The 24,769-nt window shown below is 38.9% G+C and overlaps 3 protein-coding genes across 6 annotated transcripts in view; 1 reads left to right on the plus strand and 2 right to left on the minus strand.

The window, feature by feature from the left end:
• The window catches only part of LOC141377888 (uncharacterized), a 111,390-nt gene that overhangs the window by 19,912 nt on the left and 66,709 nt on the right, over positions 1–24,769 (plus strand). The window lies entirely within an intron of this gene.
• ppt2a.3 (palmitoyl-protein thioesterase 2a, tandem duplicate 3) lies at positions 316–10,918 on the minus strand. 2 transcript variants are annotated; one of them, XR_015508475.1, is made up of 10 exons: positions 10,858–10,909; positions 10,608–10,776; positions 6,629–6,782; positions 2,823–2,918; positions 2,626–2,733; positions 2,455–2,538; positions 1,833–1,917; positions 1,199–1,762; positions 780–978; positions 316–700 (listed from the first exon to the last, which is right to left on the minus strand). XR_015508475.1 is itself a non-coding variant. In NM_001309531.1 (9 exons), exons 2-9 carry the CDS (start codon positions 10,755–10,757, stop codon positions 557–559), a joined length of 876 nt encoding a protein of 291 aa, NP_001296460.1. In that variant the 5' UTR covers positions 10,758–10,776; positions 10,858–10,918; the 3' UTR covers positions 316–556. The 2 variants fall into 2 exon arrangements, 1 of the variants encoding a protein (NP_001296460.1); NM_001309531.1 differs by lacking the exon at positions 1,199–1,762 and having other exon boundaries at positions 780–834; positions 10,858–10,918.
• Positions 13,301–24,329, minus strand: ppt2a.4 (palmitoyl-protein thioesterase 2a, tandem duplicate 4). Of its 3 annotated transcripts, none has more exon segments than NM_212909.1 (9): positions 13,301–13,685; positions 13,852–13,906; positions 15,620–15,704; positions 16,233–16,316; positions 16,404–16,511; positions 16,601–16,696; positions 20,295–20,448; positions 24,028–24,196; positions 24,278–24,303. In NM_212909.1, coding segments are annotated over 8 exon segments (876 nt in total). In that variant the 5' UTR covers positions 24,178–24,196; positions 24,278–24,303; the 3' UTR covers positions 13,301–13,541.

A 24,769-nucleotide genomic window follows, 5' to 3' on the forward strand; every position in this document is an offset into this window, starting at 1 on the left:
TGAAACCGAAAACTCAAGCGTATTTAATCTCTCTGTAAATCAACTCAAAGTTCAAGTTTAAACTCCAAGTTGTTTGAACCTCCTTACTGAAACAGGCCCTCGGTATTGTCCAAGTGTTTGTCATTACTAACTGAAACGGACATTTTTAATTTGAACGTTATTGGGATGTACCTCACCTTGAACTTTATTTTAAGTGAACTGAATTTCCCTAGACGTAGTACTTTTGACACAAGCACACAGGCTTTGCTAGACAGTGACAAGACAACTTTAACCAGATTTTACTCATATTTACTTAAAACAAACAAAACACTCATATAACAAAATATAGTTTATTTATTTGTGTTAAAAAGAAGTACAAATCTTGACAAATTATTACTTGCAGCAGACAGCAAGTCTTAAACTTAATTCCAGGAGGGTGTCAGCTCGGCACAGCTCCAACCCTAATAAAACAGCTGATCTGAAAAGCAGAAGTGGGTTGGGGATGGTTGGAGCTAAACCGTGCAGAGCTGCGGCCCTCCAGGAATTGGAGTTTGAGAATTGGCGTACAGGATTGTGATTACGTGAGCCACTTTTCTACGCAGTTCTGGAAGACCCTGGGGTCTGAAGGCCAGGAATTGTGCTTAACACGAGGAATAATACACTTCCACAAGACACCTTGGGATTTCAGTGTTTTCAGGCCAAAGGTATCCCTTACATAAAACTGGGGAGAAGGTGAAAAACGGTTAGCATAACCAAACAGCACCAGCAAAAATTAAGGGGGGGTTAATGCATTCACTCACATCCTGATTTTCCATATCAATCACCTTTCCATTACGGTCATAAGACCCGAACATACTGTGAGGAGAGAAAAAGGTGTTCAGAACCTGAAAGCTACAGATGACCCCCCCCCAAAAAAAAACACAATCCATAAATATTTTTCACATGAATTACAGTCTGCCAAACACAAACCCTTTAGGACACAGGTGTCAAATCCAGTTCCTGGAGAGTCACAGCTCTGCAGTTTAGTTCCAACCCTGCTTCAACGCACTTAAGTTGCGGTCACACTGAACTTTTCTCCCCATATACTTCCATTCACACGCACATGAATGCATCATTCCGGAAACGCAAGGTCGCAAGTCAAGTTTCACAGTTCACTGCGTTGCAAAGTTCAAGCTTGGTGATCTGACCAGCGAAAGCACATCATTTGACCGCGCAAGACCAATCAAAGATCAAAACATGACCTCTCTGGACAGAAATGAACCAAATCGCTCGCTTTTTCAAATGTCTGATCATCTTGTTTAATTCCACCCTTTTTTTGCAGCGTTGTACAACAGAATTTCGCAAGCTCAAACTGTAGTGTGACTGCAGCTTTACTTGGAAGGTTTTAAACAAAACTGAGGGACTCAGTTTAGTTCCAACCCTAGTTAAACACACCTGATCAAACTAATTGTGCAGAGCTGTGGCCCTCCAAAAACTGGAGTGGACACCTGTGCCTTAGGAGCACACAATACAGTCGAGTGGCAAACCTTAGCTGATTGTCAGGACAATTTCAAATGCAACGATTGCTGTTAGTGTCATTTAATTATTGCACTTAAAATACAGTTTTAGATTTTTACAGCCAACAGTTAGCAACCCTTGAGAGGCAAAAGCTCATCCACTAAATGCCATTTGAATAAAACACTCCATTCAAATTCATGGTGGACTTTCCTGTGGAGTTTGCTTTGCAGGGAACTTGTAGAATTGCAATTAAAAACTGATGTGGGAGGGGGGAAATTGTGCTGGGCTGGAATTAAGAAATGCAGGTTAAATGTGTGAACGAGGCTCGGGTTAATTTTGGGAGCTTTTGTGGAGACCTTGATTGCCACGGTAAGATAACACCATCATTTGGTCCGCCAATCAACACCATGGTTTTTATGCGCAGAAAATTGTTTCGCCACTCTGCAGGAAAACAGAAGCAAACAGTACAAGTCAAGGATGGAGAACTGAAAGAGCACACACACGGACATCTGAGCAGCACATAAACACCAGTTAAACAGCCATGTCTTTAATGGGTACGTTCATCCCAAAATTATTTACTCACTATTTTGTCATTACAATTCTCCTGAGACCTTCATTCATCTTCAGAACACAAATTAAGATATTAAAGATGAAACCCAAGTTTCTGGACTTTCTGGAACATCTCCAGATAATTGCTGCATGTATGGCGGATGAGAGAGCTCTCTGACTTCAACTAAAAGATATTTGGTTGCATAAATCGTTTGGATAGCGATTGAATGAAAATAAAATAATTAAAATTAAATATAAATCAAATAAATTTATTAAATATATAGTTTTTAAATAAACAGAAACAAATAAATATAAATACATAAGTAAAATACAAAGTGTTCTAAAGATAAAAAGGTATCAGGGCATTGGAAAGACATGAGCAATTGATGAATAACAGAATAATTTTAGGCAAATTAATAGCTTAGTTACCTGTTGAGTTGACATGTTCAACTTCTCCATTCAGCGGGGCCAGAAAGACACTGGAATTCAAGTATTTCTCTCTATGATGTGGATCTACAGTGCAAGCAGCAGCAGATGAAACATAATGAGTCACAGACAGAGCCGGGGGTTAAACTGATGCATGAAAGTAGCACATCTTACCATTCCAGTAGCTGCAGAAGGATGTTTTTTGTCCAAGTTCAGTATAACAAACATTGTGCAGTGAGGACTTGGGCAGTTTAGGGAACACACCGCTGATGGCCCTTGTAACTGAAAGAACATGGAGAAAGCACTTATGCATGTGTACACGGTCTTGTTTCTTGAATGAGAATAAATATTGTGGTGTGAACGTCACTGACCTCCATACTGGCCAGCTAGTGGTGAAGACAGGAATATCACAGAGTGAGCATTGTGTTGAGGAAGAGTAGCAAGAACTCCTCGACATATCAAACCACCTGTTACACAAATTATATGACAAGTGAAACTGAGGTCTGGAGGAGTTTCAGCTCTGTTTTATTGGTTCTACATTTAATTGTGTACCAGTGAGTGTGCAGCAAAAATAGAAATTCATTCATTTATGATCGGCTTTTCTGGGGCAGAGTCGCAGGGGCAGCAGTCTTAAGACAGAACCCCAAACTTCCATCTCCCCAAACACTCCAGCTCCTCCGAGGGGATCCAGAGGCGTTCCCAGGCCAGATGAGAGACAGTCCCTCAAGCATGTCCTGGGTCTTCCAAGGCCTCCTCCGAGTGGGACATGCCTGGAACACCTCCCTAGGTAGGTGTCCAGAAGGCATCAAACAGATGCCAATGTCACCTCAGCTGACTTTTTTTGATGTGGAGGATTAGCGGCTCTACTTCAAGCTCCTCATCAACCTGATTTCATTAAGTAGGACACGTTCCTGAATTAACATCCATGTTGATCCTGGAACAACATTCTAATCAGCCAGTCAGAATTAAAGGGTCATGAGAGCCCCCACTTTTGGTTCAGGTCTACCTCAGATTTTTTTCAAAGGATGCATGATAATGGGCTCCGCAAGCAAAGGGCATGAGTGAGAGTGGCCAGCATTGGAGAAGGAGCGGAGTCAACAACTGTTGTCAGTTAGCTCACAAAATGACAAACCATATGGGAGACCCATGATTTTAGTTTACAAAGTTAAAATGCAAAGAAATAAACAGCAATTCAATGGCCAGTTACATTTGATTTTCGTAATTTCATATGCACAATTTATACAATTGTGTTTATATAAACACTAAATGAGGACTTTTCCCTCAATCCTCCCTGGGTCTGAATGCAGACTCCAAATAGACAGGACATAGACCTGCTGCACAAACCATAAGCCCTGTTGGTAATCTGGAGGATTTAGGCAAACACAGCAGCACGGCAAGTTGTCTAAATGTGAACGAACTCCTGATAAGACAACATCGGCCATTCTCTAAATGCTTGCAGCACACACACAACTTTGCTGTATCAGCCCTGACAGCATCGCGGGGAAAAACCATAGACTGTAAAATATATGGACGTAGTATCCGTGACGTCACCCATAGGTTTCTGAAGAGCGCAAAAGAAGCCACAAGTAGGCGCGGCCAACCGTCGCCATTTTGTTTGTGCGTCGCACTCACGGCGGGATACCAAACAAGGGCAAAGAGGCGGAGAGTGAGCAGAGCTACAGACACCTGCTGGCATTTAGCTTGGACCTGGTTCAGACACACATTACTTTGGGAGAATGCTAAATACTTTATCACTTGTGACTCGTTTGTATTCTGACCACTTGTGCTTGGTTGTATTCTATATCAATAAAGTGTTTAGTCTCTTAAAAACACTGCTGTAATACATTGAGCCACTAAACATTGTTCTTATGAAGTTTTTCAACAGGAGGAAAACGCGAATTACTTCCAAACACTTCAGATATAGTCTGTGTTAGTTAATGCAAGACTATTGATGAAATCCAGCATAACACTGTATGACAACGCTTCAGATGACTGTTCACGAGCCTACAGCTAATCAATCCGTCAGATTCTGGAGTGCATTACAGCTCTAAATATAAACGATAAATGATCTTAAATAAAACAAATACATGTATAGAGATGGTATACAAGTATATAACTTTACTCACATGGGAAATGGAGGCCTCGTGAATGGTTTGTGAGCACAATTAAGTGCACTCAGCATGCCATGCCATCTAATAATTGTAGGAAACAAGTCCAAAAGGCAGTTGACTGTGTAAAGCTACATAAAACACAAAAATACAATAAATATGCCGAGTTCAGTGGCTAATCTGCAGGATTCAGCCGAGGTGACGGCGACCAACGAGACCTAGCTGTCACTCAAATGGCCACTCCCTTAATTATGCAAACTTAATATAACTTAATATAAAAGGAAACGGATGAGTTATAAAAAAATAAATAAATAAAAATTCACCCCCCTCACAGTTGTCATGAAGGGTAATATTAGCTGCAACCAAAATCTTTTTGTACCAGGCTGTAAACACCTTTTTTTCTGCTGTAAAGTTGGCCATTCTAACAGTGGGCTCAATTGAAATTTGCTCTGTTTTGGAGCCAGGAGCGGCCAGGACTAGCGGAATTTCAGATGAATTGCAGTTTTAGTTACTTCCGTATTGGCTTCCTGAGGGAGAGCGGGAGGTTGCCGCTTGGGAAAAACATGCAACAAACCCTGTGGATCATCGAAACAAACTTATACGACTGTTCATGAACAGCTAAATACTGTGTGCCGTGGGTCCATGGACGACGTTTCACCCAGTCATCAAGGTAGGTTCTCAAAGCTGAGCTTGGCACTCGCAGATCTGCGTCTTGTCTTCAGAAAGCACACGCAGTCATGAATAATTCAGCCGGCTCTTCTCATAGGATAAGAAAACTCAGCTATGAATAATGAGAAAGACATGTCATCTTTGCACTTGCAGTTTTGCGCTACATTGCCGATTTTAATCCCGCCCCAAAGATCATTTTAAACCTGGGGCTGAAATTAGCTGACAAAAGTACCAAATTATTCAGTTTTCCCTCACAATTAAATCTGACAGGTGCTAACAGTCTTAACTGATGCTCACACACAAATCTGTTAATCTAAAAGAAAATTATATATATATATATATATATATATATATATATATATATATATATATATATATATGTATATGTATATGTATATGTATATGTATATATATATATATATATATATATATATATATATATATATATATATATATATATATATATATATATATATATATATATATATATATATATATATATATATATATATATATAGGGGAGAAGAAAAAAAAAAAAAAAAAAAAAAAAAAAAAAGAGGGTTTCATGAACCTTTAAGGGATGTTTACCATTTATGTTCAATTTAGGTTTACGGTTAGCTTTATGCCGTTCTACATGATTGTTAATCAACTATTGTTTCCCTCTGACTTTAGGAATAATTTACAGTTCAGGTTGGGTTTATGAGTAGGTATGGATTACATTTTCGAACAAAAATTGTTTCATGATCAACATGGATGTTAATCCAGAAACGAGTCACACTTGACAAAATCATGAAGTGCAATGCAACACTCTCCAACACACCCTGATAAAACAACATCAGTACCTGCCATCCAACAACAAACGCCCTTTACTAAAAAATAAAGATACTGTTGAATCCACAGAGCTTTCACTCATTCATTCTCCTTCGGCTTAGTCCTTTTATTAATCAGGGGTCAAAGCAGAATGAACTGCCAACTTATCCAGCATGTTTTACACAGCAGATGCCCTTCCAACTGCAACCCAGTACTGGAAAACATCCACACACACACTTGCACACAAACACTACAGCCAATTTATTTTATTTACTTCACCTACAGTATACCGCATGTCTTTGGACTATGGGGGAAACCAGAGAACCTGAAGGAAACACACCAATACAGGGGGAAGGTCCAAACTACACACAGAAATGCCAACTGACCCAGCCGGGAACCAGAGACCTTCTTGAGAATTAAAATCAGTAATGCAATTTATGGATGGAGGGTGATTGTCCTCACATCATTGCATAAACTTTTCAACCTCCAAGGTAAAAGTAGAAATGAGCCCAATATGTAGGAATATCTATCAGTCCCAACAGGGCTGTATAATCTGAAAACTTATTGTATTAGATCATTGGCTGCATTACCTTGCGAATAGCAGATGAGATGGACACCATCTTCAGCGCTCTCCATGATGGGTTGAATGACCTTTTTAAAGCCTTCCACCTGTACCCACATTGGCTTCACACTGGCTGCGTATTCATACAGAGATGGTGCAGTCACACTCGTACCTGGATGAGACTGAAACAGGAGACGTTCGAGAGTTTTATTTTAGATGAAGGAAGGACTGTGGTAAATTTTGTGAACTTGAACTTAGAATTGAAACTACTTAAAAGGATTTCACAATACTGAATTTCTTGGGGTATTTTAATTAAATGTAGGGTGAAAGTCAGTGGCGCCAGCAGCCATACGGCTGTGCGTACCTACCATGAGAGGGCGGGAATTAATGCCGCTTTTTTTATGACCTCGTTTAAATTGATTATTAAACAGAATGCACTATAGCTGCTTTTCACTGGCCCGCCACATCCTTTTGAACATTATATTTATTAAAAAGTTATTTCATTGACTTAAGATATTTAACCATCTATATTATAATTACTAACCCATCATCAAAAATCTTAGAACATATAAAAAAAAAAAAAAAAGCCTATTATTTTATTCGTGGCTAGAGCTTGATTAATTTTGACATCCTATTCAAGGAGACCTTTACTTCGACTGACTGAATAAGAGTTATGCAACACTCTATTTTTGGTAGCACAAGACCTCGCTCTGAAAAGTGCAATGATTTCTCTCCCAGATCAAAGCCCAAACAGCTAGTTTTGTAATTTATTGCCGGCTATACCACCTGAAAGACGGTTTAGTCCTATATACGTACTCGCAGTGAAATGTATATAAAATGCAGTTCAATATATTTTCTGCAAAAATAAAAGGACAATGTTTGCAGTTAACATTACCAAGGTTATGGTCAGATGCATTTAAAAATAAACAAGATTAAGCAAGTAAATATTGTTGTGCTACTTCCGTCCCTACTGATGGGGTCAAAAGCTACTTTTAGATATACTTTCCAGCTCGCATCTCAGCCTGCCTGTTGGACATTTCACACTGGATGAAAGATCATCATCTTCAGCTGAACCTCGCAAAAACGGAAATGCTTGTAGTTTCTGCCAACCAGACTCTACACCATAACTTTTCAATCCAGATGGATGGGGCAACCATTACTGCATCCAAAATGGTGAAAAGCCTTGGAGTAACAATTGATGACCAACTAAACTTCTCTGACCACATTTCTAGAACTGCTCGATCGTGCAGATTCGCACTCTATAACATCAGAAAGATCCGACCCTTCCTGTCTGAACATGCAGCTCAACTCCTTGTTCAAGCTCTTGTTCTCTCCAAACTGGATTACTGCAACTTTCTACTAGCTGGGCTTCCAGCTAACTCTATCAAGCCTCTTCAGCTGCTCCAGAACGCAGCAGCACGAGTGGTCTTCAATGAATCTAAACGAGCATATGTCACTCCGCTGCTAGTCCGTTTGCACTTGCTGCCAGTTGCTGCTCGCATCAAATTCAAAGATCTGGGGCCTCATGCATCAACGCTGCGTACGCACAAAAACTTTGCGTACGCCAGGTTTCACGCTCAGAATGGCTCACGTTTGGATTTACTAACAATGAACTGAACGTGGGAATGTGCGCAGCTTCACGGCAGCTTTCTGGCAGGCGTACGCACATTTTTTGTGCGTGTCTGTTTTATTTCCATTGGCGACTCCTAGAGGCAGTTGTTTTAAATTCCTCTCTACAAAGTGTCTGAGCCTTGCAATGGCAGCTGTATGAGACGGGTTCAGCAGGTATAAGGTTTCCATACCATACATTTGACCAGCTAAACATTAAAGCACAATTTGCAGCAGTCGCCTGTTTTCCCAATGTAATCTGAGCGATCTACCGCGCGCACATTGCTATAAAGACACTATCTGAAGATGAATTTGCATGCGTGAAACATTTCCATTTAATAAATGTGCAAATAAAATATGATGCTTATTGATATGAACTTATTGATGATTCCTACTTGTCTTTCTCGTGATAAATAGTTGGCAAAATCTGATATGTAGCGGGGGAAAAAACAAGAAAGAATTCATCAGACGCTGGATTCGAGCCGAGTTCATGCTCGAACGAAACTACTCATGATCACATGCGTCTTATGAGGTGTGCCACTGAGACTGCTAAGGGTACTGCAACATTCTTCAGATATAAACCACACTATTTCTATCTTTAATGCACTCAGTGCGATGTTCAGACCCAACTGTGTTAACCGCATCAGCTAAACTCTCCCACTCTATTTTTTTCTTTTATTGTTAATTCCGGAGAACAAACTTGCAAACAACACCGCTTTTCTCCGGTCTACCTCCGAAAGCAGCACCTCCAATCACATTCTGTTCAAAGTTTCTCTTTTTGCTTGCTTTTGCCTTTGCTTTTTCGTTGGTTTTTGCCATTAGCATATTCATACGGGGGAGGAGGCAGGGAGGGGTTTTGTGCTCGTGCATGTTGCGCTCAGTTTCACGTTCATTCGGATGTACAAAAGAATATGCGTGAGATTCGGCGTACGCAGTGTTTCATACATCTGAATTTTTTTCTGCGTACGCATATTTACAGCTTTGTGCGTATGCAATGTTTTAGTAAGATTTCCACGCAAGTCTTCGTACATGAGGCCCCTGATGTTTGCCTACAAAGTGACTTCTGGCCTTGCTCCTTATCTGCTCTCACTTCTGCAGATCTATGTGCCCTCCAGAAACTTGCGTTCTGTGAATGAACGTCACCTTTTGGTTCCATCACAAAGAGGGAAGAAATCACTTTCTCGAACGCTCACATTCAATCTGTCAAGTTGGTGGAATGAACTCCCTAACTGCATCAGAACGGCAGAGTCACTCTGCTATTTTCAAGAAACGACTAAAAACTCAACTATTTAGTCTCCACTTCACTTCCTAATCTGCAATTGCCTCTCTGGATATCACACTAACTGTACCCGAGAAAAAAAAAAAAAAAAAAAAAAAAAGTACTAACACGTTCCTTCTTAGACTTTACAGACCTGAAACTTGCCTATAGCACTTAGTCATTGTTGCGCTTATAGTTGTGCAAGTTGCTTCCTTGTCCTCATTTGTAAGTCGCTCTGGATAAAAGCGCCTGCTAAATGAAATGTAAACGTAATAGTCTTTTCAAATATAAATGTAATCTTTTGATTGTTTTATTGTTAAAACAAATTGCATGTTTCCATTAAATATGGTTAATAAATCAGATTTAGCTCAAATGTACATACCTGACGGATGGAGAACAATGCAGACTTTGGTGAAAAAGTCAAGGCAAGGGCAGATTCACGCCACTGTTATATTTTTATTGTAATAAGTTAACATTTTAAACATTGTACAGAATTACTTCATACAACTAGTACAGTTTTTTTCTCCATTTTTTTTAAACATTACTAAAATAAATTAGGAAATTACCCATGGCAACTTTAATGTAATATAGTTTGGTAAACTTAACTTTGACCTACAGCTCATGATATTTGGCTCTTTACAAGTTTGGTCACCCGTGATTTAAAAGTTGTATTGGAGTTTTCCCTACACTGATATAAAATGACAAATGATTTTGATAGAGCAATCTTGCGAGTTATTAACCACAGCAAAAATATATTTCTGCTAAATTAATTATCTTTTAAAATTAGACTGCAAAATAATAATAATAATAATAAAAAAATAAATAAAACTATCCTCTCCCCAATGAACTAAAGACATTTTTTTTAAAATCCCACCAAAGAATAAAACAAAGATTATGACTTTAAATATGAAGTCGGAATTCTGAAATATAAAGGAGTTACAATTGCATCAAGTCACAATCTTGAGAATTTTTTTTTTCATTAGCGGGAAAGAGCTTCCATACATTTCTGTGTGAGCAGGGAGTTACCATACTTAGATTTGCAAGTACTGCACGTGAAACAACAACAACAACAACAACCAATACAAGTGACCGTATAAACGATAACATGCGTGAAACAAAATACATACATTAGATTCCTTACCTCTTTAATGAAGTTCACAAAGGGTGTCAACTCTTTAGGTCCACCAAATAGCCCATGAATAATAATCACTGGTCTGTACGCCATGATGGCTGAGGGCAGCAGCAGTAAAACAACCAAAATAAAAACACATGGTCTGCAGCCATCAGCCATCGCCACAACTGCTTATAATCTGAAATCAAACATGTATATAATCATTTCATAATTATAACAAGCCAAACTTAAATTAGACACCCAAGTAGGCATGACTAACCTTAGCAGGACGCTCCACGATAAAACAGCTGGTAAATTGTTTGGAGCGTGATGTTCTGTCGCTTGAGGTGACGCTTTTATAGTATCCGCTTAAGTGATGACGTGTTGGTGACGTATGTAATACTGTTACCACCGGGTCCAAGCCGCCACTCATTTGAGTTGAGAAATTATTTGTTTATGATCACTTTCAATTCATATCACACATTAAAGTTAATTGTATATAAAGTCATAGTGTAGACAACAATCTCTGGGTTTCCTGCATCACAAATACCAAAATTTTAAGAGTTAATTAAAAAATGAATGACTTTCTGGCCATTACTGGACATAACGTTATATATTACGATCGTGGTTTTTGAAAGTATTAAATCGGTTTGTAAACGTTTATAATTAACACTTCATGAGTCTCCCCATGCATTTGAATAGAGCTGAAAGCCTTTTTTTAGTCTTGGATAGAAAGTGCCTTTCTAAAATGGTCTGAAGTGCCCCAGCGACAAAACCACTAAATAAATATATATAAAAAATAAATAAATAAATAAATAAATAAATATATATATATATATATATATATATATGTGTGTGTGTGTGTGTACAGAGAGATACTAATATAGGATATGTTGATAATCAAGCGTTTTTGTTTTTTTCTTATATTTTTCAACGAACTATTTTGAGAACTTCCTGCCATATTAGGTTTTTAAAATCTGAAACCATAGTTCTTTATGAAAAATATTCTCTAATAAATAGGTTTTATGTGTTGAGTTAAATGACCTCTAGAGGTTAAGGGGCGGGGACTTAAAAAAGACGCAAGAAACTGAAACCGAGAGCAGAGAGTGAGATGCGATTGATTTAGTGTTTGTTTTATTAGTTTACCTCGAAATAGTTACACAACACCAAAATTCATGTGGTAGTATTAAGTTTACAAAAACTGTTAACCCATATATTGCATTTGAAGATCGCTGGACAATCTGTGTGGTTAATTGTTCAGTGAAAATGCGAGTTGAATTATAGTATGCAATAGATTCATATAAAGTCACTTCCACTCTGAATAGCACTATCCTTATATCTGAGACCCGGTATTATGTCTTAGGGTGCTTTCACACCTGTGAATCGATTCAGTTGCTCCGAAACAGATTACAATTGTTACGTTGTTGCTCTTTGCTCTTGGAGCGGTTCGCTTTCACACTGCAAAGTTTCTAATCGGACCAAAAGAGCTAAAACAAGTCACGTTCGAGTAAACTCTCCTCACATTGGTCAGAGTGTCAGGGTTTATTTTGCAGCGTCCCGCTCAGCTGTCAGGAGAGTTGGTGGTTTGGTGGTGATTGACAGGGTGCACGCGCGACATGTCTGAGGAAAGACGGGGTGGGGAGGGGTGAGAAGGGTGCGCGACGATGCCTATTCGAGGACCGGGAGGGAGACGCAAGATTACCGGGAGATCATCACTCGTTTGCAGGCATCCGGAGACTCGCAAAACTTCCCGCCCTACTCATAATTCTCTCTTCATATAGCCGTAAGCCTATTACATACCCATAAAACACTGTGATACAACAGCGCTCGGATCGAATCGCTTTCTCACTGCAATCGAACAGCTCCAGGGTTCGTTTCAATCGAGCCGATACCACCTCACTCAAGCGACCTCGGAGCAACTACTTCAAGTGGTGCTCGCTGCAGAGCCATTTGGGCGAGCTGAGCTCCAGCGAGGGGGAGCTTGAGCTCCACATTTTTTTGCACTTCGTCTACGAGTGATGTCACTGGGGGTAGGGATAGGGGTGGTGTACGCATTAAGAGCCATTTGAGCAGAGCATGAGCTCCAGCGAGGGGGAGCATGAGCTCCAGCGAGGGGGAGCATGAGCTCCAGCGAGGGGGAGCATGAGCTCCAGCGAGGGGGAGCATGAGCTCCAGCGAGGGGGAGCATGAGCTCCAGCGAGGGGGAGCATGAGCTCCAGCGAGGGGGAGCATGAGCTCTCGCTCCTCCTCCTGTAAGCTGTTTTAATGCGTACACCAACCCCACCCCTAACCCTACCCCCAGTGACATCACTCGTAGAAGTGCAAAAAAGATGGAGCTCAAGCTCATGCTCCCCCTCGCTGGAGCTCAGCTCTGCCCAAATAGCTCTGCAGCGAGCACCACTTGCATTAAAACAGCTTACAGGAGAGCGCGATTGCCCTGTTCACATATGCCAAACGAACCGCGCTAAATGGGCAAACGAGATACGTTGCGAAACAAGTGTAGGTGTGAAAGCACCCCAAGTGTCTTTTATTACTAACTGATAGACATTTTCAATTTGAACGTTATTGGGATGTACCTCATCTTGAACTTTAAGTGAACTGAAATTCCCTGGACATAGTACTTTGAGTCAGTAACATGGAGGGCTATCTATCTATAGCTTTGCTAGACAGTGACATGACAACTTTAACCAGATTTTACTCAAATATTTACTTAACAAATAAAATACTCAAATAACAAAAAATATAGTTTATTTATTTGTGTTAAAAAGGAGTACAAATCTAGACACATTACTTCAAGCATACAGCAAGTCTTAATTCCTGGAGGGTGTCAGCTCGGCACAGCTCCAACCCTAATAAAACAGCTGATCTGAAAAGCAGAAGTGGGTTGGGGATGGTTGGAGCTAAACCTTGCAGAGCTGCGGCCCTCCAGGAATTGAGTTTGAGAATTGACGTACAGGATTGTGATTACGTGAGCCACTTTTCTATGCAGTTCTGGAAGACCCTGGGGTCTGAGGGCCAGAAATTGTGTTTAACACCAGGAACGATACACTTCCACACGGCACTTTGGGATTTCAGTGTTTTCAGGCCAAAAGTATCCCTTACATAAAACTGGGGAGAAGGTGAAAAACGGTTAGCATAACCAAACAGCACCAGCAAAAATTAAGGAAGTACAAACTAAACGTGCATTGTTAAATAAACTGAAGAACAATATGGATGTATTTTAAATAAAGTAATATTACAAAATACTGAAAAAGAGTAAAATGCATTCACTCACATCCTGATTTTCCATATCAATCACCTTTCCATCACTGTCAAAAGACCCGAACATACTGTGAGGAGAGAAATAAAGGTGTTCAGAACCTGATAGCTAAAGATGAAGATTCCGCCCTTTTTTTTGCAGCGTTGTACAACAGAATTTCACAAGCTCAAACTGTAGTGTGACTGCAGCTTTACTTGAAGGTTTTAAACAAAACTGAGGGACTCAGTTTAGTTCCAACCCTAGTTAAACACACCTGATCAAACTAATTGTGCAGAGCTGTGGCCCTCCAAAAACTGGAGTGGACACCTGTGCCTTAGGAGCACACAATACAGTCGAGTGGCAAACCTTAGCTGATTGTCAGGACAATTTCAAATGCAACAATTGCTGTTAGTGTCATTTAATTATTGCACTTAAAATACAGTTTTAGATTTTTACAGCCAACAGTTAGCAACCCTTGAGAGGCAAAAGCTCATCCACTAAATGCCATTTGAATAAAACACCATTCAAATTCATGGTGGACTTTCCTGTGGACAGGGCTCGAAATTTTCTGCGTGCTTAAAATTGTTGTGTGCAACCAGTTTTTACTGCAAAATGTTTAGCACATGCGCGGATTCGGGAGACATTCACGCAGAATGCATCTCTAAGCTCTTTGTTTGCACTTGGAACGTGAAACGCAGTGCTCAGGAATGGTTTAAAACAGTTGTCATGTCAACTTGCTGCAGTAAACAAATCCAAGTTCATAAAGCTTGCCCCGCCTTCGCGCTTTTCTTATTGACCCACCACTGCTCTAGCACTGAACGTGAACGATTGGTTAATATCAGCTGTCAATCACTCAGCGCCTTCTGGCTTCGGATGACAGAGCTACTACTGCGAAAAATTGTAAAGGGCTGAAGATGAGAATGAAGATAACGCTGACAGATTTAGTTTTAGAAACCATCTAGTTACAAGTAATGACATCTTACTAGTTATCATGTGCTGAATATTAATCCACCATCTACACTTTTCCAAGAGTATAAGACTTCCATTGGCTTAAAGTCTGCTATGAAAAGTCTGTGGGATGGAGTTTTCAGGTATCCGTTCGCCACATCTAGCACGAGAGCTTCTGTTTAATCCTTCATATAGTCGCCAGAAGCTCTCCGCTGTGCAAGTGGCAGATATGTCAAATTTAACACCACGTACACAATCATAAACGGGCTTACACGGAGTAAACTAACATCGCTATTGCTATTAACATGTATGCAAATAAAGTACAGTATGTGTCAAAAGCATCAGTGCAATATCAGACTGTACTTGAGAACAGCACAGTTATACAGTTAACAGATTCATTCAAGCAGTGCGTGCAGGGCCGGTGAGCGCTCCGTGTATGCTTTGGTCACTCAATTCTGTTATAAAAATGTATTTTCTTGTGATAACAGGATTTCGTTGAGATATTTTCCTCACGCTTGCATATATGTATTATTTATTTATTTTTTTTTGCTTGTTAGTTTGATTAGTGTTGATTTCAAATACAATGTTTGTATAAAACTTGTAGTAACGGTGCTCATAATTGGTGGGTGCGACTAAATTTTGGCTGATACGCCTAAATTTTTAAGGTTAAGAACACCGGTGCTACAAAGCAAAAAGGTTATTTTCGAGCCCTGTGGAGTTTGCTTTGCAGGGAACTTGTAGAATTGCAATTAAAAACTGATGTGGGAGGGGGGAAATTGTGCTGGGCTGGGATTAAGAAATGCAGGTTAAATGTGTGAACAAGGCTCGGGTTAATTTTGGGAGCTTTTGTGGAGACCTTGATTGCCACGGTAAGATAACACCATCATTTGGTCCGCCAATCAACACCATGGTTTTTATGCGCAGAAAATTGTTTCGCCACTCTGCAGGAAAACAGAAGCAAACAGTACAAGTCAAGTATAGAGAACTGAAAGAGCACACACACAGACATCTGAGCAGCACATAAACACCAGTTAAACAGCCATGTCTTTAATGGGTCCGTTCATCCCAAAATTATTAACTCACTATTATGTCATTACAATTCTCCTGAGACCGTCATTCATCTTCAGAACACAAATTAAGATATTAAAGATGAAACCCAAGTTTCTGGACTTTCTGGAACATCTCCAGATCATTGCTGCATGTATGGCGGATGAGAGAGCTCTCTGACTTCAACTAAAAGATATTTGGTTGCATAAATCGTTTGGATAGCGATTGAATGAAAATAAAATAATTAAAATTAAATATAAATCAAATAAATTTATTAAATATATAGTTTTTAAATAAACAGAAACAAATAAATACATAAGTAAAATACAAAGTGTTCTAAAGATAAGGTATCAGGGCATTGGAAAGACATGAGCAATTGATGAATAACAGAATAATTTTAGGCAAATTAATAGCTTAGTTACCTGTTGAGTTGACATGTTCAACTTCTCCATTCAGCGGGGCCAGAAAGACACTGGAATTCAAGTATTTCTCTCTATGATGTGGATCTACAGTGCAAGCAGCAGCAGATGAAACGTAATGAGTCACAGACAGAGCCGGAGGTTACGCTGATGCATGAAAGTAGCACATCTTACCATTCCAGTAGCTGCAGAAGGAGGTTTTTTGTCCAAGTTCAGTATAACAAACATTGTGCAGTGAGGACTTAGGCAGTTTAGGGAACACACCGCTGATGGCCCTTGTAACTGCAAGAACATGGAGAAAGCACTTATGCATGTGTACAAGGTCTTGTTTCTTGAATGAGAATAAATATTGTGCTGTGAACGTCACTGACCTCCATACTGGCCAGCTAGCGGTGAAGACAGGAATATCACAGAGTGAGCATTGTGTTGAGGAAGAGTAGCAAGAACTCCTCGACATATCAAACCACCTGTTACACAAATTATATGACAAGTAAACTGAGGTCTGGAGGAGTTTCAGCTCCGTTTTATTGGTTCTACATTTAATCGTGTACCAGTGAGTGTGCAGCAAAAATAGAAATTCATTCATTTATAATCGGCTTTTCTGGGGCAGAGTCGCAGGGGCAGCAGTCTTAAGACAGAACCCCAGACTTCCATCTCCCCAAACACTCTCCAGCTCCTCCGAGGGGATCCAGAGGCATTCCCAGGCCAGATGAGAGACAGTCCCTCAAGCAGGTCCTGGGTCTTCCCCGAGGCCTTTCGATGTGGAGGAGCAGTGGCTCTAATCCAAGCTCCTCACCAACCTGATTTCATTAAGTAGGACAGCTTCCTGAATTAACATCTATTGATCCTGGAACAGCATTCTAATCAGACAGTCAGAATTAAAGGGTCTGACGCCCCCACTTTCTGTTCAGGCCTACCTCAGACTTTTTTCAAAAGATGCATGATGATGGTCGTGGAGCTCCGCAAGCAAAGGGCACGAGTTGGCATGGCCAGCAGGTGAGAAGGAGGAGAGTGTCATTTTGTGAGCTAACTGACCACAGTTCAAACCGTGAGATAGTTTAGTTTACGAAGTTAAAATGCAAAGAAAAGTAATTTAATGCCCCATTACATTTGTTGTTGGTTATTTCATATACACAAACAAAATTGTAAAGATAATCGGGTTTATATAAACGCTAAACGAGGACTTCTCCCTCAATCCCCAGGTCTGAATGCAGACTCAAAATAGACAGGGCAGAGACATGCTGCACTAACCATTAGCCCTGCCGGTAATCTGGAGGATTTAGGCAAACACAGCAGCATGACGATATTATTATATAGAACATAAAATGTTTTATAGAATTGTCTACAGAATTTCATTGTAATGAAATTAATATATTTATGCAAAAAAAAAAAATAATAATAATAATTCTTAAAATGATCTTAGCATATCACTTCAATCTTTACATTTTTGCAGTAACATTTAGCATTGACTTAATTTATTTAGAATAGAAAAATTGGATAATGGTTTGGTGTGGGCAGGGCTTGTGGGCATAGGGGCAGGGCATTAATTCTCACTCTATGCTAAAGCCAAAAGTTGGCAGCCCTGATTTCACCCAGTCATCAAGGTAGGATCTCACAGCTGAGCTTGGCACTGGCAGGTCTTTGTCTCTCCTTCGGAAAGCACGTGCAGTCATGAATAATTGAGCCGGCTCAATTATTAAGAAAAAGGATAAGAAAGGATAAGAAAATAGGATAAGAAAATTCCGCTATGAATAAGAAACCGACGCGTCATCTTTGCACGACGTTGCCGATCCCGCCCCAAAAATCATTTTAAACCCGGTAGCTGAAATTAGCTGACAAAAGCTCAATTATCTAGTTTTCCCCACAATTAAAGCTAACAGGTGCTAACATTGTCCTAACTGATTCTCACACACAAATTTGTTAATTCTCAAAAAAAAAAAAAAAAAGTACAAGGGTTTTGTGAACCTTTAACTCTTAAAAGACCTAGAGGTATTTTGTGGGCACCTAATGGGCCTCTTATTATTTTTTTAAAAAAAGCAGTTTTATTTTAGCAGTCAGCCTCAAGTGTCATATATAAAATTTTAAACAGGAGAACCTGAAGGTTCAATCTGTATCATTTAAAAGATTCATTCTAAAGATTCTTTGGTCCAAAAAACATATGAACTGAGAAAAAATATTCCAGAAACGGTTTATTAAAAAAAAAAAAAAAAAAAAAAAAAAAAAAAAAAAAAGTGGCATTTTCTAGTGGTTACAAACAAAACCTTATGAAGTTTTTTTTTTTTTTTTTTTTTTTTTTTTTTAGAAATGCATGTTATTATGTTTTATACTTCTAAAATAAATTGTCTACATCCACCATTCCCTTAGCAAGTTATAGCAATTTATTTCAATGTTATTCCAAGGCGTTTTTCAATGGGGAAAAAATGCATTTAATGAAAGCATTTGCCCAAAAGTTCTGGGAATGAACTAAACAGAAAAAAGTGTTACAAAATAACAGAACACTGAAGCAAATTTTACTTTACAAATACTATATATATTTTCAGTTACCATAAACAGCACTTACAATGAACAAATAAAAAGAAGTGTCAAAGTCCTAATAAACATGGTGCAAATCCTCAGTAAAAAAATTTATATAAATATTTACTATACTATAAATAGTTACATAAACTAGATTCAATATGGACCATCTTTTTTATGGTTTTATGTGCCAGCATATGGTGTTGACCCTACTGCTTCTCAATTTTTGGGTTGCAGACAAACAGCCACACAGTCATTTGCGTCCTTTGAAAACAGCAAGACCAGCACTTCGTCTTTGCTGTGTCACTTTGTCATGCAAAAGTACTTATGAGAATTACTTCATGCAAAACTTTGTTTTTTTTTGCGTTTTATTTAGCTGTGCGTAAATGTACAGCCTCTCTCTCGTCCCGGGTTGTTCAAAAAGCTGATTGTTGATCCAGAAAGCGAAACCTATGCTTATTGGTTGAGAGTGAGCAAGTTTGAACCAATCTGGGCATGGAGGAGGGACAGTCCATCAATGTACCATGTCTGGTTTGTCCGGAGACACAAGCCACGAGCGCTCCTTTGACAAATCAGTGTTGTCAATTTGATAACGTAACCACACTGATTCCAGAGCCTGCGAAAATCCGTGTAATGTAATGCGATTCTTCTTTATGCCAATCTTTAAATTGTACGGTTCAGATCAGCAGATCAAAAGTTATTAAACATTTAAGAATACATATTTTTAGCCGCAGGCGGCTGTCTCGTCTTTAAGGTAGTTAACCATTTTTGTTCAGTTTAGTCATGCGGTTAGGTTTATGCCCTTCTACATGGATTGTTAAATCAACTACTATTTCCCTCTGACTTTGGGAATGATTTACAGTTGTGGTTGGTTTATGGGTGGGGAGTAGGTATGGATTACATTGAACAAAAATTATGTTCCAGGATCAACATGGATGTTAATTCATAATCGAGTCACACTTGACAAAATCATGAAATGCAATCCAACACACTCTGATGAAACATCATCAGTACCTGGTATCTAACAACAAATGCCCTTCACATAAAAATAAAAATAGTGTTGAATCCACAGAGCTTACATTCATTTTCTATTGGCTCAGTCCCTTTATCAATCAGGGATCACCACAGCGGAATGAACTGCCAACTTTTTCAGCATGTTTTACACAGCGGATGCCCTTCCAGCTGCAACCCAGTACTGGGAAACAGCCATACACTCATTTGCACACACTACAGCCAATTTATTTTATTCAATTCACCTACAGTATACCGCATGTCTTTGGACTGTGGGGCAAACTGGAGCACCTGAAGGAAAACCACACCAACACAGGGAGAAGATGCAAACTGCACACAGAAATGCCAACTAACCCAGTCAGGAACCAGTGACCATCATCAGTAATGCAACTTATAGATGGAGGGTGATTGTCCTCACATCATTGCACAAACCTTTCAACCTCCAAGGTAGAAGTAGGAATGACCCCAATATGTAGGAAAACAAGTCCCAAGATGACTATCATCTGAAAACTTATTGTATTAGATCATTGGCAACTTTACCTTGCGAGTAGCAGATAAGATGGACACCATCTCCAGTACTCTCAATGATGGGTTGGAGAACCTTTTTAAAGCCTTCCACCTGATCCCACATTGGCTTCACACTGTCCGTGTAGTCATACAGAGATACTGCAGTCACACTCGTACCTGGATGAGACTGAACAGGAGAAGTTTGAGTTTTATTTTAGATGAAGGAAGAACTGTGGTATATTTAGTGAACTTGAAACTACCATTTCTTGGGGTATTTTAACTAAAATGTAGGGCGAAAGTCAGTGGCGCCTGCAGCCTAACGGTGGTATGCATCGTGCGTAAATACCATGAAAGGGCAGGAATTAACGCTGCTTTTTAATTTGACAATTTAAAATTGATTATTAAACAGTATGCACTACAGCTACTTTTCACTAGCCCACCACATTCTTACCAACATATTTTATTATGTCATTTCATTGACTTGAATATAATTAACAATCTATAATATAATTACCAACCCATCGTCTAAAATCCTAGAATAATAAAATAGCCTAATATTTTAGTCGTGGCTAGAGCTTGATTAATTTAATTGACATCCTATGAAGAGACCTTTACTTCGACTGACTGAATGGGAATTATCCAACGCTCTATTTTGGTAGCACAAAAACACACTGATCTGGGAGAGAAATAATTGCACTTTTCAAAGCCCAAACAGCTTGTTTTGTAATTTATTGCCGGCTATACCACCTGAAGGACGGTTACAGTGTGTTGTAGTCGGCCGTCACCGGAGAAGGTCTAATCTTTCCTAAATTTTTTTGGACTATTGTTTGATAGCTTTAGTGGCACTGTAGCTGTCCAAGGTACTGTTGTGAGCGTTAAATTATAGCCTATATATGCACCAATAGACAAGGCAAAAGGAATAAATGAAAATAACTTTGGATTCTTAAAATGTCGATATTGTTTTAAACACACACACGTATATATATATGGGGTGTAACAATTTATCGTTGTACGATTTATTGCGATGCAAAAAGGTCTCGATATGCATCGTGGCGTTATGACGATTTGATTACGATATGACGTCCGTTTTCTCTTATTAGTTGAGCTGTTTGCACGTGAGCTACGTTCCACCTGCTGTCGCACGCGAGTTCAGATTGCAGCAGCAGTAATGTTAGCGGACCAAGATGAGTGGAGCTGAAATAAAGTATGGCCCATCCTCTCAAAATCAGACGTCTGGCAAGATTTCAGTTGTACAGTCATTGCTTTAGACTCGGCCGCTTTGACACGCATACTGGGTCAAACATAGCCGAAGTTTTAAAGTCTTCACAGTGATTTACATACTTTGCACAGCGACATGGATACCTTCTAATGGTGTTGAAAGGGTCATACTGTATTTATAAGGTACAATTCACCATAAAATATCATTCTGTCTTCATATAATGATGTATTGGCGGCCGCAAAATCACACATGACGTAAGCTGACCGTAAGCCGTTACTGCAGAGGGCGGATGATAGACGCGCGTGTATGGCAAGCCGTTTTAGCATTTAAACCTTTGTTCTGACTATCCATAATTACTAATAATAATATAAAGGGGCCATGTAACTTTGTTTTTTGTTCTCTGTGATCTTTAATACATACTGGGTACCTACTAGCTACACAAAATATTTTCTAAAATGTCAAGCAGGAATTTGTCAATAGGTTTAATTATAAAGTCAATTAAAAAAAAAAAAAAAAAAAAAAAAGCATTTTGCTAAATATAAGACTCCTTTATATCTTGCTATGTGTTGGTTCATATTCGTTTTTATTTCACTTTATGCATTCGTTATTTAAAGCTGGAATACTGAAAGAAATGACAGCCATCATTTAAATGGTTATCTTACCATCAAAATGTATATCATTAGAATACCTTGAAATAAAATCCAGCAGGCACCCCTGACAACGCAACAAATCAAATTTACTCAAAGCCCTGACAACACTTGCTTTCCAGGGTAAAACAGCACCTTCAGCATGCAACCCTTGATGAAGCTGCCAAAATCAGCTGATTTCAGGACTCTCATGTGATTACTGGTTCAAATTTCAGTTTGTGCAAAGAGTAAATTGTTTTTATTTCCTATTTACAAGTAATGTTTCTCTTTTTCATGTCACTAATGATCGATCTACAGGTTTAGTTAAATAATCACTTTTTTTTTTTTTTTTTTAAAGTAAATCAGGTTCAAATGACAGGAGTTCCTGTGGGGATGACAGTAACACCATTATTTATGTCCCACTGATAATAGAAAAACCCTTATTTTTTGCTTAGTTTTCAGTGTTTCACAAAATTAATGCATATTGCCAATAATAATAAAAATCTAAAAATAAGAAAATTAACATTTTGCATTGTTTGATCACTTTTGATGGAACTGAAATGTATATAAAACGCAGTTCAATATTTACTGCAAAAATAAAGGACAATAACAGCTTGCAGTTAACATTACCAAGGTCATGGTCAGATGTATTTAAAATAAACAAGATTAAGTAAATCTAGTAAATGTTGTGCAACTTATATCCCTACTGATGGGATCAAAAGCTACTTTTGTTTAAAAGCACAGATGCTCAAATTACAGCCCGCGGGCCAAAGTAGGCCCAGAGTAACCTTTGATTTGGCCCACCATCCCATCTGAGAAGAGAGGGAGAATGATGGAGACTATTTAGACAGTCTTTTCAAATATAAATGTAATCTTTTGTTTGTTTTATTGCTAAAAGCGAAGTGCATGTTTCAATTAAATATGGTAAATAAGTCAGATTTAGCTTAAAATGTACATACCTGATGGATAGAGAACAATGCAGAGACTGGTGAAGAAATTAAGGCAAGGGCAGATTCAGCATTAAACTCTACTTTTATTTTATTGCAAGTTATCATTTTAAACGTTGTACAGCATTAGTTTATACAATGTGCAGTTTTCTACATTTTTAAAATATTAAAATAAATTAGGAAATTACCCATGGCAACTTTAAAATGTAATATAGTTTGGTTTACTTGCCTTCGGCTTATAATTGTATATGAAACCGGAGTTGGGGGGGTGGGGGGGGGGGGTTAGGTAGCTAGCTTGAAGCCAGTGGTGTCTGTCTGTCGTTTTATGGTCAAGTGCGCGCACACACACACACAAAATTTGATCCTCTGCACAGTCTAGCCATGTGCAGCCAGAAAAAGGCAAACTGTGGGCACAGGTGCAGTTCATATAGCACTTGAGGCAGTAATGAACCATAATCTGAACAGGGGTGTGACACTGAGTTTGCAATTTAGGAACACAACTTCAACAATATTTGGTTTTTGGCCCTTTATATGAAATTTGGTCACCCATGGTTTAAAATAACGTTGCATAAGAGTTGTTCTACACATTTTGATAGAGCAATTTTGTGAGTTAGGAACCACAACAAAAATATATTTCTGCTAAACTCATTATCTTTTAAAATTAGACTGCAACTAAATAGTACTATCCTCTTCCCAATGAACTAAAAGACACTTAAAAAAAATCCCACCACTGAATAAAACAAAGATTACGACTTTAACAGTCAGAATTCTGAAATATAGAGTTACAATTGCATCGTCACAATCTTTATAATTTTTTTTCATTAGCGGGAAAGAGCTTCCATACATTTCCGTGTAAGCAGTGAGTTACCATCCTTAGATTTGAAAGTACTGCACGTGAAACAACAACAACCAATACAAGTGACCGTATAAACGATAACATGCGTGAAACAAAATACATACATTACATTCCTTACCTCTTTAATTAAGTTCACCAACGGTGTCATCTGTACAGGTCCACCAAACAGCCCGTGAACAATAAGCACTGGCCTGTACGCCATGATGGCTGAGGGCAGCAGCAGTAAAACAACCAAAATAAAAACACATGGTCTGCAGCCATCAGCCATCGCCACAACTGCTTATAATCTGAAATCAAACATGTATATAATCCTTTCATAATTATAACAAGCCAAACTTAAATTAGACACCCAAGTAGGCATGACTAACCTTAGCAGGACGCTCCACGATAAAACAGCTGGTAAATTGTTTGGAGCGTGATGTTCTGTCGCTTGAGGTGACGCTTTTATAGTATCCGCTTAAGTGATGACGTGTTGGTGACGTATGTAATACTGTTACCACCGGGTCCAAGCCGCCACTCATTTGAGTTGAGAAATTATTTGTTTATGATCACTTTCAATTCATATCACACATTAAAGTTAATTTTATATAAAGTCATAGTGTACACAACAATCTCTGGGCTTGCTGCATCAAAAATACCAAAATTTTAACAATTTATAAAAAAAATGAATGACTTTCGGGCCATCGGATATTAGGCATGGACATTAAAATTGCGATCGATATTTTCGAAAGTATTAAATCGCTTTGTAAACGTTTATAATTAACACTTAAGTCTCCCCATACATTTGAATAGAGCGCTTGGACCCGGAAGCCGCTTCGCGTGACGTCACACTTAACAAGCGGATTGTCCATTTCACGTTA

This window comes from Danio rerio, chromosome 15, assembly GCF_052040795.2.
Source record: "Danio rerio strain M-AB ecotype USA chromosome 15, GRCz13ab, whole genome shotgun sequence".
Lineage (NCBI taxonomy): Eukaryota > Metazoa > Chordata > Actinopteri > Cypriniformes > Danionidae > Danio > Danio rerio.